The 14,005-nt window shown below is 38.5% G+C and overlaps 1 protein-coding gene and 1 long non-coding RNA gene across 2 annotated transcripts; one reads left to right on the forward strand and one right to left on the reverse strand.

The window, feature by feature from the left end:
• Window positions 1–1,342: 1,342 nt before the first annotated feature.
• On the reverse strand, window positions 1,343–8,511 carry cibar1 (CBY1 interacting BAR domain containing 1). Its single transcript, XM_064348125.1, has 9 exons — window positions 8,270–8,511; window positions 7,534–7,768; window positions 6,867–6,935; window positions 6,510–6,611; window positions 6,235–6,240; window positions 5,879–5,983; window positions 5,365–5,478; window positions 3,405–3,524; window positions 1,343–1,600 (listed from the first exon to the last, which is right to left on the reverse strand). Exons 1-9 carry the CDS (start codon window positions 8,296–8,298, stop codon window positions 1,493–1,495), a joined length of 888 nt encoding a protein of 295 aa, XP_064204195.1. The 5' UTR covers window positions 8,299–8,511; the 3' UTR covers window positions 1,343–1,492.
• Window positions 8,512–8,546: 35 nt separating this feature from the next.
• On the forward strand, window positions 8,547–12,217 carry LOC135261647 (uncharacterized). The gene is made up of 3 exons (XR_010332003.1): window positions 8,547–9,044; window positions 10,343–10,414; window positions 11,688–12,217. It is a non-coding gene; the product is annotated as an uncharacterized LOC135261647 (long non-coding RNA).
• Window positions 12,218–14,005: the final 1,788 nt, after the last annotated feature.

Here is a 14,005-nt window from a genome sequence, read left to right on the forward strand (position 1 = left end):
GACCTGTGATGTGTTTTGCGGCCAGGGACAGTGTGAATGAAGTAGTGTCAGAAATAAATGGTTGAGCTGATTAGCTACCCCCAAAATGTTCCCTCAAAACCCTTCTGCTATACTGTATGCTGTTTTAAATGCCTTGTATCGCCATTTCTTACAAAATAGAATTTTAATTGCTTTTAGGACACTGCACATTTGGTGCATACACTAGAAAAACTGGAAGGTACATTTGTAAGTGACAAGCTGTCAGACAGTAGATCTTTTGCTGTGCGCCTTCATTCCCACAGAATGAATTATGCATGTGCAGCAATTGCAGTGACTGTAATAAGTGTCTCAAATTGACTTGAGCTCAGTGGCTACACTGACCCTGATGTGGTCAGACTTAATTTCATAGTTTCAAATTTAGAGATCAGAAAATGAGCAAAACATTAAAATTTCAGACAGGCAGCTACACTGCATAGTCAAATGTAGCAAAGCCCCCAACAATGGGTGGTATGTGTCATCCACATCATGAATATTAAGCACGGCACTGCTGTAATCTCAAGGCCATAAAAGATCAAAGCAGATCTGATTATCCACTAGTCCTTGCAGCCTGCAGTCTTCCAAGCTCTGTTTCATCAGGGACTGCGGAGAAACGGTTGGGCCTGCAGGTAAATCACAGCTAAAGAATCTCTCTGACTCACTCACACACATCCTCGGTGTGAGCGCGGATGAGTCATCGTCCCCGGGTTCTTCAGAATGCGCGGAGACGAGACTGGAGTCAATGACCTGCGTCACATTATGCCCCCACCCTGTAAAACCAGCCCCATATTCATTATTACTCTCTGCACAGAACCTGCACTGAACCAGTCCCGTCTATCCATCAATCACCGCACAGAATAATGGAACCGCAACACTCAAAACTAATACGAGTAGTTTAAAAGGAGAAGTTTGCAATAGAAGATGCAACTTTAGGAAGAGTTAGTGAATGGGTTGGTAGTTCTGTTTGAAAAAGAAAAGGTTTTTATGACACATTGGAGGCCTGGTGTATTCAATTCCTATCCTCTGGAGGGAGAGAATTTGTCAAGCTTCCTAGATAAACCTCAGCAAAAATATGCAACCCATGTATCACCATTTACAACCCTGATGAAGTAGAAGCTACTTTCCTGCTTTGTGGTCTGGCATTAATAATGATGAATGTAAAGAACACCAAACCGATATCCAGGATCTTAAAAACGCTCTGGAAACAATTTCTGTTAAAGACCCTGAGGTACTCCACGACTGTGCCTCACAAATACATCTTTTTTAAAAAACTAATATTATAAAATGTCCTAATACTTCAATTTACAAACCTGAAGTACGACAATGATTTTGGAAGAATATAAAGTTTATTACGTCAAGGTGTGCCCAGAGATAAAACACTGTATGATATGCAGGAATACTCCTAGATTATGCACAGAATAAAATACAAACGGCTTCAAAATACATCTGGCGATTCGGTTCAAATACACGTTTGGGATTAATCGTCATCGTCTGTGACATCTTCAAGATCGTCATCGTCATCTTCCTCTTCGTCGTCATCTTCATCATCCTCTATGTTCCTCTGCTGGATCGGGGTCCTTGGTTGCTATGGTAAAGCAGTAATTCATTAGGCGCTTCTTATTCAAGACAACACCGTAAACATTAAGATGCTCAGTGGAACGCTTAGCATTCCAGTAAGGCAATTACAACATGGAACGCTTAGCATTCCAGTAAGGCAATTACCACAGGGCCACTGAGGGATGCTCACTACCAAAGAACAGCCCTGGGATCTCTGATCTCTTAAGGGCTGGGTTGTGTGACACTTAAGACCATAGAGCTTTCTGTGAAACATCGACATGGAAGAGTTTCACACTACTCATTAGACATGAACACAGGCCTGTAACACTGAGGGTGATATGGACGCCTACACAAGCATCGGTTAGACTGAGCACATCTGACAAGATCAGGGGTCAGCGTTACCACCGCCAAAATGGCTGAGACTGTTTCAGAGGGAAGGAGAGAACATTATTACTCCCCATTTCATTAGAACTATTAGCACAAAAAAAACAAGAATTTCAGTTATAAAGAAATATGCAGAAAACATCTCATGACATTTCCCTCTATGCAAATGATTTATTTACTGTATATGGATGTTCCACATACACTTCCAGTTGTATTAGATATATTTAAAGAATTCAGTTCAATCGAAATAAATGATCTTTATTGCCACTGAATAAGTCTATGATATATTTGAATTTGGACATTGTAATTCCAAATGTACAGAATTTTAGATATCTAGGTATTGGTGTTTATAATAATCTGGAAACAATAATGTGGATGATTAAACTTGCCCAATTTTGAGTCATATTTCTTTTATGTTCTGTCCTTTGGAAAATGGTTTGAAGATAAAGAGCGAGTACCTTGAGCACAGATAGAAAATCGCTTCCCCTGTTCAGCAGAGACATTCTATTTTGAAATATGCCTCATAAGTATGGTATTTGTCTGATATAAAGTAGCTGGGAGTTTGGATCCATGTATCCCACACATCATTTTACTGAATGATGTCGCTTGAATTCCTCTATTGATTCATCAGAGAAAGGCAATCTTCGCTGGTATTACAGCAGCCAAAAAGATATTAGTAATAAGGCAGAAACCTCCACATGAACACTGTGTTAATAAATGGTAGACATTTTGGTAATGTGTTGGTGTTCGAACTGTCGATTGCAAGGGCAAATAATGCCAAAAACAATATATAGAAGCTCTTTCAAATGCTGCTAAAAATGTAAAATGCTTTCTAAAATTAATTTTATTTTTTAAATAAAATTTTTTTGGAGAGGTCATATATTGCTTGTATAATCTGTTGAACATCATCTATATTCTACCGGAACCAGGATGTGGTGGGTGGTGGTGGGTGGGATTGGAGGGGAGAATGGGATGTGGGGTGTTTGGTCAACGAATGTTAGGAATGAAATTTTTTATGACAGAAATATACTAACCTACCCTATATGAAATGGAAAATAATAATTTGGTCACAAAAAATAAAATAAAATGTATATTCCCCATTATATGTGCTGAGTTTCCTCGTGCAAAGTGGTTGCTGTAAATAACTCAGGTGGTGCTATGCATTGACAACAGTTGCGATGAGCTTCTCCCTCTTCACTGTAAAGGGCAATGAAATCCCAAGAAGCCATAAATCCAGTCGATTATTGTTATTATTATTATTTTAAAAACCTCATGTTAGATTTTTTTTGTCCATTAAAAGCACTAGAAGCATAAAATCTAATCAACAGACACTGGATTTCAGATTTTTGAGGCAAGTGAATTCATACATTTTAGCCATGAGCTTACTGATTTGGACAGAAATCTGGAAAAAGTATCATTTGGTGTTAAGGTGTCTACATTTATCTTACCTGCAAGGTCCCTGATTTACTCAGGGTTGAACCAGTCCGATTCAGTGATGTTTTGGAATTAGCACGAACTATTTCTAACCGAGACTGGTAGTCAGGGGGATGCAGCCAGCTCCTGAAAACCTGCCAAAACAGTACGAAGGGCTATACTCTCCCACAGCAAAACCCTACAACCTACAGCAAGTCCACAAACTTTCAAACAAGTATGGAAGTTAAGAGAGACAGATTTTTGTGTGCGTGCGAGAGGAAATTTTTAATCTCAATGAGCCTATTCTGAATAAATAAAGGTAAAAATAAAGACATCTTATGTTAGTAAGGAGTCTTCTAATTGACACAGAAAAAATATACCATCTCTTCTCCAAAATTCCATGGCCTAAGCCGCTAGACTCGGAGATGAAATGGCAAAGGGATACTGAATGCCCGGCATTTCCCTACTGGTCACAGCTGTATAGGAGTTCACCCGATGTCACAGAGGCTCAGAAGAACCCCCAGCCCCCCCCAATTTTAAAAATAAATAAAAAAGAGCCCTTTAAAAATGCATTGCGAAACCCATTTCAAAGCAGGGAGACGGACCCCGTGAGAACATGCACGATTATTCCACAGCCAGTTTATCAGGTTCTGCAGCAAGCACTGGGGTTTGTGCTATTTTAAAATGGATCAATCTCCCATGGTTTTCATCTCTGTTTGCGTTAGACACTTCATCTGTCAATAACCCAGAGGCCTCAGAATGAATGACAGTCCTTTTAAATTCAAAATGGCCATGGGAGACGGATCAATACTTTAAAAAAAGACACAGCCCCCAAAACCACGCCAGGAGAGGTCACATCCATCACCATGAATAGAACACAGAAGGGCTGTATACATCAGGGGCACAGACTCGTGATCCGGGAGGTGCTGTGTTCCAGGCGGTCTTCAGCTACGGATCAACTTTAAAGGGATGGTCCACTTTTTATAGATGTACATTTTTAAACATAACATAAATAATTTCAGATTTAGTGTATGTATTCGATTGGCCCAGACGGTTTTTGTGTGCAACGAAATATCCTTTAGATGCTTACGGAAGTTTCCGACAACCTACTGGCTTTGTAATGGCTGGTATTGGGGCACTTGCGAGTTTATGGTCTAAAGCAAGAAAATACACTTTGAGTAACTCCAAAGCAGCCTGTTCAGGGACGTTACACCTATAGAGGTTATAAGTGTGTATATTTCCTAATTATTATTATTTTCAAAATGATGTTGAATATTATTTTACACTTCCTATGGCACGTACAACCCCAGACCACTGTGCTCAAGGCAAGAAGTACTGGCACAATATAAAATAAAACGGATGTTTCTTCGCCTTCACAAATCATATAACTGCACAGCTTTCTGTGGATTATCCCTTACTTATTTCACAAAGTGGGATTACTTAAACCATGGTAATTGCAAATCATCTGGCTTGAGCTACCTGGACACAAATTGATTGGCTTACCAAGATTAGCATTATCCAGCAAACTCAGTAGATAGGCCAAGCCTTTCAAAGCAAACTAAACGAGTCAAATTGAACTCTGGTCAAGTATTTCAGGTGGTTTTCAATACGAAGAATATCCTACTATGTGTTATTATTTTTGAGATTATGTTGTAAAAATTGTTAGCGACAACAGGATTTAGATCTTGACTAGATATAAGCTGTCATTTTAGCCAAGCTGCAAAGAACCTATTTGAGTGCTTGATATAAACTTAAATTTATTCATATAAATCTTGAAAAGCTGATTAGAAGCAGCCAATAAGCCGATGAAGTAGAAAGTGTCATTCAGGAACTGATTAAGGTGGACTTGAAATATCTTCAATTATAATGAACAATTATGTGACCCGAAGTTATCAGAGGGCACTAAATCCATGACCAGAGAGGTGCACTCCTGATGTAAACAGCCCAGCCGTTCAGAGCACGCACCGGCCAATCCTTACAGCAGCAAGAGCTCACCTCCAAGTCCTGCTCCTCGTCCACGTTCTGCATGTGCTGGTAAGCATTCGTGTAAACCTCCAAAGCTTTCGCATGGAATGTCATCTCAACCGTCACAAATTCACCAAAGATTTTCTGTGAACCAGACATATACACCACGGACAAGAGAACAAGGCCAAGGTTTTCCAAGAAGCAGGACTCAAAATTTTTATCAACCAAAAAAAAAAAAAAAAACGTGTAACCATTTGGAATCATTGGTTATAAAAAAATAAATACGCAATTTATAAATACTCTGACTTACCTGTTCTCAAAGACTACTTTTTGTTTTGTACACTATTGAATTAGATATTTTATATCTACCAAGTTTGCTAGTGTCTTTTGACACAGGTAAAATATATTTAAAATATGAATAATATAATTAAAGTATGACCACTCGTCACATCATAGTTTCAGACACACTGATTTACAATTACTTCTGCTGTATGACCAAATGCACAGACTGGCAACTGCATGCTCCAAAAACTAGTCAATTGACCTTGATGTCCCTTATTTTCTGCTTTTCAAACTCATCAATTGTCTCTTCCAGCTGCCGAGTAGTGCGTGTGGCATCCATTGTGGCTCTCTGAAGTTCACTTTCAGCCTGTCACAACATTAGAACATGTACACATACATTATACAGTACCTTACAAACTCAAATACAATACAAATTACTCAGAACATCTGAAAAGTCTGAATGTTTTTGGATCTAAAGTCCCTGATATTAAAAAGATAATTTTTTTGCCTGAAAATACCTTTTCACTGAAATGTGATTGACAAATACAAACATGTGAAAGAACAAAACTGCACACAAAATACATCACCATTTCACTGCTATGTCCCTCAGAAACGCACCTGAGACTGAGACACATTGTCAAGGATATTATTTTAAACAATCGACAACATATCTACATTACCTTTGTAAATACTTGTAATATGCAATATACTGAAGCGTATTGCTCCGGTGACAACATGGTTCTGGAGTAAAACATTTATACCAAGAAGTCAAAGGCCGTTAAGAGTCCAAATCGGGGCACTTTTTTTGGCTTTTAAGGCAGAGCAGTACTTCCCTCTAGCCCACAGTGTGAAAGTGTGTCAGGGTGGAAGAGGAGGAGGGAGACTAAGGATACGATGATCTGTCGGTCTGAGGGGTTCCTCTGCCTCATCCTCTCCAGCTGCTGCATCTGTTTGGCCTCCCGGTTCCTTGCAGCCTGTGTGGCTTTCAAGTCCTCCTGCACACCCACACAAATCACATTCACATTACACTCACTTAACAGACATTCTGACCAAGGGTAACTTACAAGAGTGGAGAACATCATTGCTACTCTCAGAAATACAAAAGGGCAATATCATTAAAAGGCACAGAAGGCCTATATATTAGCCCTGCTTACAAAATTAGCCAAACAAACCACTGGGAGTGAACTGGATCCAAGGATATACAAAGACGTATTTGCTTAATGTATAAACATTTAGACACAACTGCTTACCCTTTTCAATTTCACAATGGTTCCATAGCTTTTCAAAGGTTCTATGACTTTGGCTTCAAGCCTTTCCACCTGTGATGGAAATTCAAGTGGATCAGTAAATTGCTTCTGAAAATATGCTATTTTCAAGTACAGTGCATACAGAAATCAGAATAATTGGTTTCCTCCCACAGTCAGATGGACTTAGAGTAGCCTATATATAAATAACCTGGCTGGCTAAAGAATTACATTAATTTAGTCCAGCACATTCCACCGACTAACTGAGTATTACACTGGTTGCCTTAAAATTATATTAGTACAAATATATCAGGAATACACGACGACATTCTATGTAAAAAGTTACAATCACAAATAACATCTAAGAATAAGTTTTGATTAAGCTTGGCCAAAACGGGACAATCGTGTCTTTCGAAACTCATCCTCACACCACATTGATTCTAAAGGTTAAAACGTACAGCTACTACAAGCAGAGGTGGACAATCCAGGTTCAGACAGTAAAAGTTTATCCCAGGATTTTGTGGATGGATGAAATACATGGCAGGACTTTTACTTTCTGACCCCTGGAATGTCCACCTCTGACTACAAGAGCACTTTCAGTGTGGCTATAAATGTAAGGCTATTTTATTCACTGATTTCCATCATCATACATTAGCTGCTAATGGATACACACCTCTGCTTGACGATAATCCTGAACTTTGGAAAGTTGGTCAGCAAAGTGCTTCAAGCCATTCTTCAGATGTGGCGTTTCAGTGTCTGCATACAAACTGATTTCTCTCACAAGCAGATCTGCTTTGTCGCGAAGTCTTGCTGTTTTGCGCACATAGGCAGCGAACAACTGGCATAGCTCCCCGAAGTGCTTCTCCACATTGGTGACGTTGTCCTGAATCTGCCTCGTTTGGCTGTCTCTGGGTGCATGATTTATACTTTGATGAATGAACAGGACTTCAAGTTATTTAATGTCAGGTAACCCAATTTACACGCTTCGTTTGTCACAAGAATCTTTCCCTCTCATTTGCAACTTCTGTCGTCCAATTTGGCAGCACTACATGGCTAGCTAGCGACCGTTAACACAAGTTAGACATCTTGGTGGTTAAACTTATACAGTCACCAGTTTACTAATATTAATTTAGCACCGCCTTACTGATATCGCACATCACGATTAGTTAGCTGGTTAGCCAAATTACTGTAACAAGGTTGACAATAAGATTGACGTTAGTTAGAAGTTTTCTAGTTACGATAGCAACTTAGGAACATTCCTGATTTAGTGTGATTGCATGGGGAGATCAGAGATGTATTTGCATCGGGCTAGCTAAGACTAAGAAGTAGCACAGCTAGCAAGCTAACACTGCATCTCATCATAACATTAGCTAGCTTACTCCACATACGGCAGTTTTAACCGAACGTACCTTGCCCTTGCATCAGGAGTACGGAGCATGATTGACCAGCTTGGTTTCAGTTTGGGAGAACGTAAATACTGAATAACAGGGTATGTATGATATGTAGCGCCACAGCAACGTTATTTGTTTAATTGTTGTGGAGTGAATGTCAGTGATTTTCCTCCCTTTGCACTAACATTGGCGTCGTTGCAAGCGCAGTACGCCGTTTCCATGGAATTTGCAGAAGTGTACATTCGTCACTTCCTTCTGGTGTGATGAAAACACAATGAAAAGGATTATGGGATAAGATAGCTGGTGGAGTGTAAACAAATGGTTAACGTCTTTGTGCGAATATTATCATTTTTTCATTATGTCATTATGTTTGGTTCTTAAAACATTACTTCTGAAGGATCCAAAATATTATGCGTATCCTGTTGTATTTGACCTTAAAATGGTGGACACTGAAATGACCCAAATGAATAACATTAGGGTACTTTCAATTAACATTTAATGGACAAGTTTGCTCACCCAGCAAAATCAAAAAAAGAAAGAATTGTTCGTAAAATTTGCGTGAGGTTCAGGTATCTTTGCAGCTTTGTCGAATTTGAAAAATTGCCTAATATGTTTACAAGAAGTAATACTGTATGTCTTCAGTAAAGAGGTTGAAAAAAAAAATGAAGGAAGATAAGAAACTAGGCATTGACACACCATGGCAGTATCCTGCTTTCATCGGAATGAAGAGTCCCAACTCCCAACCTTCCCCAAACACCAAATTATAAGCAGTGGCTATTAATATTGCAACCAGGTATGTTCCTGGCTACACCAATCAGACTGGCCTTTCGTACAAACAATGACAGCATAAACTAATACTGTTAACTTTTTCCCTGTTTAAAAATGTTATGCTCATTTTCACCCAAATTGGAACATCAAATGAATTGTGTTTGTGGTCAGCACTGCAACCCTCTGTCAGTTTGTGAGAGTGACAAGTATAAGTTCTCTAAAATATCTGATGTTAGCTGTTGTTTCTATCTGCAGTCCACCAATGAAGCTTGCACAGATGTTGAATCAGAGGAGGACACTTCATGTGCTGCTTGTGCAGGCAGATTTTGGTGCCGATTAACCTGAGGAAAGGTCACTGTTGCGCTACGGAACATAGGCATCACTGCAACTGGAATGTCTGCTAATGCAAATTTTGCCGCACCCTGTGGGGCTGCCAGCCACAATCAGCTTTTGCAGTCGGGATTTGATACCAGACCATAGAGTCCATCCACACCCAAAAGCCCCAATGAACCGTTATGGTAGATATGATGATATGACTGGTACGGTTAAAAAAACAAACAAACAAACAAACAAACAAACAAACCAAAAAAAAAAAAACACAGTACCTTTAAGACAGTACTTAAATCAAATGCCTTAGTTTATGAGAAACAATAAAATAATAGAATAATAAAATTAATCTTGGTGAATATGAGGCCTGCATTTTACAGACATTTTCTTTTTTAAATGAGTTTATGAGTGTTAGGAGCGATTCATCTAGGGCAGGGATGTTCAGTCTTATTTGATAGGGGCTGGTGTTGACTCAGGTTTGGTAGTAGCCAAGCACTAAAGCATCTGATGCCACAAATCAACATCTTGATTGATGACCATGAGTTGTTGATTAGTTGAAACACATATTTTCCTGCCAGTTAGTTTTTGCAAGTTTTTATTTTTATTTATTTATTATTTTAAAATAAATTATTTGGTGCATTTGGGTAAATATTGAACACCAGACTCCATTATCTATTATACTCCTGTAGAGTACAAAATCAATGAAAAAACAAACAAACAAACAAAAAAACAGCAAGCTTACATAATGCAGGAGGACTGAAAACAAATTTAAAGAACAAAGCAGTTCTTTCTAAACAAACATAAAGGCATGTTATGGAGAGCCAGCTTACTCACACCAACATCTTACTAAGTCTCTTTTGGTACACAGTAAACTGCTTTTGAAAACAATGAGGAGCAGCAGCTGGATTTATCTGATTTATTATCTCAGGTTAATTATGAATAAACCTTAGCTGTGAGTGTCTGAAGGTGAGACTGCTGTTCTCTGTGATCCTGTAGTGCTGACGGAGATGACAAAATGGCAGACAAGAATAGGAGAAGCCGACTATCCAGTGCTTCCTGGCATTGCAGGTACAGAGGACTGGTAGAATTAGTGTGTGTGTGTGTGTGTGTGTGTGTGTGTGTGCGCGTGAGTGCGCGCGTGCGTGCGTACAGTTGGTGGGGGACATTTGCCACTGGAGGGATTCTGAAAGAATAATTCACCCAAGGGGGAAGCTGGGAAGGTTCCTTATTAAAATAAACTGGGAAACCCATGCGCACCTGGGGATTTCCCACTTTGTATTGATTTAATTGCTTCTGAGATCTTCATTAGAGAAAGAGTCCCCTTGAGGTAATCTTTAAATTGAGAGGATTATACTGGTGGAAGTCATTTTCTGATTCTGGAGGGGAAAAAAATATCCATGGATCTTTGGTCAAAAAATTTAATCCTATTGGAAAATAATTTTTAAGACTTCTCTTTGAAATACTCTGAGTAAAATGAAATGGAGTCAAATTCAGGGTAAAATAATTATCAGTGTAGGCATATTGGAATGCTGTTTTTGGTGAATTTAGTTTTTTTTTTTTTTGGCCATATTCATATTGTTTTTAGCCTATCTTGTGCATTCCGAACATTTGCAGTTGTGTTGTGAGGGAGGAAAATAAATAGCGGTGTCCCAGAATGATTAATATCCAGCTACAAAACATAGAACTGTACACATGAGATGCCCTGGCTTCGCGCTTCACTTGGGACCTCTTGGAAGATACATCCACTCTTGGGAATAGTGCTGCTGTCATCCTATCAAAATGAGCAGTTTGCACAAATGCTGGGGAAAGGAATTCTGATCTCACTGGCCATTATACATTCACACCATTGCCACACCTTCAGGTAATATAATCTATCGAATCATTCCTTTGTACAACAGCGCTGCAATTTTTCTGCTGTAAAAATAGCAAAATTACTTTTTTTCCCCAAAGATCCTCTGTGTGCTTGCCCCACTTCATATTATGATTAACCGCGGTGTTTGCATTGTAATGGAGATGTGGAAATGGATTGACTGCCAATCTGTACTGATCTTAACATTCCCTTTAAATGACAGGTTCCATCAAGTATCCTTGGGGCTCTTATTTAACAATGCAAAATTCCTTTTGCTAGTGAAAGTGGCACTGTCGCAAGGGGATATTGATGTTTTGGAGTGGCGAAGAAAGGAACAAGGACATTTGTGCCTTGGCTAGTATTTTCATCCCTGTTTTTCAACTCTTGCACTGGGTGGGTGGAAAGGAGGCAGAGTTAATAAAGGAGGTTGCTAAAAAGAAGAGAATTATCAGTCAACCAAATGGTTACTTACTGCATTTATTTTCCTTCCAGCAATGACAAGGTCAAACTAATGACAAGAACCGAAGCTCAACAAAGCTGGCTTTTAAAGGATGAGTGCAAATATGCCAAGAATATTAAAAAATGATTGATGGTCACCCCCTGCCTTGTAGAAAATCTGAAGACATGCTTGTGTAAGCAAATCTGAACAATAAAATTTCCATTATACAGAGTATATACTGATAGAAAAACTCTGCTTTGTGTTATTGATGACTCACTGTTTAATTGAGAAGCTAGCAAGCGTCAAGTAAAAATTCATCTTTGAAATAAGATATTTGTATTTTTCAATGATTTGTTGTGATAACTGCATTGCAATTTGACTGATGGAAATTGAATATAACATACTGGCAACTTAACATACAGATGACATATTGTATGCATAAGCATAATGTTCATAAACATATGTACTACAACATGTCACAACTTTCAAGAAAATCTGGGAGAGCTGTTGCTAAAAGGCTGTTGATTTTTTTTTCTTTTTTTTACCTCAAGTGATTCAAACACAAGCTTACCACCAGCTTGAAGTGTAGGGGCTGTTTTCAGAGCTTGTCTCTGTAGATAAATAAAGTCCCATTAGACTGCGTGTAATGGGAACACAGTACACATGGCCCCTTTGTTTAGCACTTTTATTCATTTTGTAATTTTGCCAAAAACAGAATTTGTGATCATTGAAATTAATGGGGATTCACTCCTCCGTTTCAAACGCATGAATGTCACCAGCTGCTGTGTCTGTGCCGCCATGGAAAATGTCCAAAAACCTTAATTATCATGCTTAATCATCCGTGGAATTGAAGTGGGGTATATTCCACTGTAACAGATTGTCTGTGTGAAACATGGTCATTGAATTTAGCTTTATTTGGAATCACATGCAAGGGCTTTTTTTGTCTTTGCTTATTTACATGACAGAGATCCATTATGCTTGCGAAGAAGTGGTCTGACCTTTGATTAAATCTTCAGTCGACATATAATCCTGCTTATCTGGTTGATGTACTTCAAGAAAATGATGCACACAGGCTAGGCATTCAGGCTGTTATGCCACAGTCCTTGGTATACTTCATGAAATATACATTTGTGGTAGAAATTTGGTGGTCAAAATGGGTTAAGCTATTTTCTCTGACACTGAATGCTCCATTGAAGGTTGTATCAATCACAACATAAAGCCCATCTTAGAATGAACATCATAGAAACTGAATAGGTTATTTCACAATATTAATTTGGTCTTCATAAAATGAATAAAAACGACTGTTGCCAAAAAGTACTGAAGCCATAAATTTTAGATTTTTCATTGCAAACATGAAAATAATTTGCTTTTGAATTCAAAAATTTAATCAAACCTGTTAAAGAAAGATCAAACATAGATGCATTTTAGCCAGAGTCATTGATTACCTTACGATTATGCGTTCAAGTGTAAACATTGAAAATAATTTGAAAATTAACTGTAGGGGAAATGGTTGGCTTTCAGCTCCTTGCAATCTTAGGAAATTGATGGCTGCTAGGGCTCTTGCTATGTTGGCTGTATTAATCTTTGCAGATTATTTAAGTTTTCATGGAGGATCAGATGCTCTTGTCACTGTTAAAACGCAGAATAATTCATATTGTTGCTGCTTGCAGTCACAGAATGTTCTTATTTGTTCTCTGCAGTAGGTTTTTTAATGTCAAGAAAATTAGCTTTTTTTAAAAATATCTGTAATTACACATACTTTCCACTTGATGGCAATCCCTCTCCATTTCTTATTCCTACACACGTACACACACATACAGTAAAAATAAATTAGAATTAATATAATATAAAAATATGCATGGCTCTCTTTGTTTCCTTTAGCTGCATAATATTTTTTAAATATTTCAAAATACTCTGAAAATGGGAGATATCTTGTTTGTATAAATATCAGAACCTTCTCTTTCAAGAAATCTATATGGGTAAGAAAATTTTAGAAAAATTGTGAAGCCGACTGTGGCTGGCTTTATGATGTGCCTACATAGAAGTTGCGACCAATAGGGGGCAGTCTTCCCTCTCGACCAGGTGGAAAGCACATTCTTCAATGCAACGATTGGGACACTGTGAAACTGAGGTGCTGGCTCATTGTGAGCTTTAAAGATCTCTTTCATTTAGCAAGATAGCGATATTACGACCTGTGTTACGACTGAATTCAGAATCTGATCAATAACTGTAATTGGTTACATAAATAGTTTTTAAAAAATGGCTACAATGCATCACGCAACGTGCCTGCTAATGCTCGGGGCAGGTAGGGCACCTCTCTATGTTGAGACATACATTGACATCTTTCAGAGGGATTAAAGCTGCCATATGA

The sequence above is a fragment of the Anguilla rostrata genome, chromosome 8 (genome assembly GCF_018555375.3).
Source record: "Anguilla rostrata isolate EN2019 chromosome 8, ASM1855537v3, whole genome shotgun sequence".
In the NCBI taxonomy this organism is placed as follows: domain Eukaryota; kingdom Metazoa; phylum Chordata; class Actinopteri; order Anguilliformes; family Anguillidae; genus Anguilla; species Anguilla rostrata.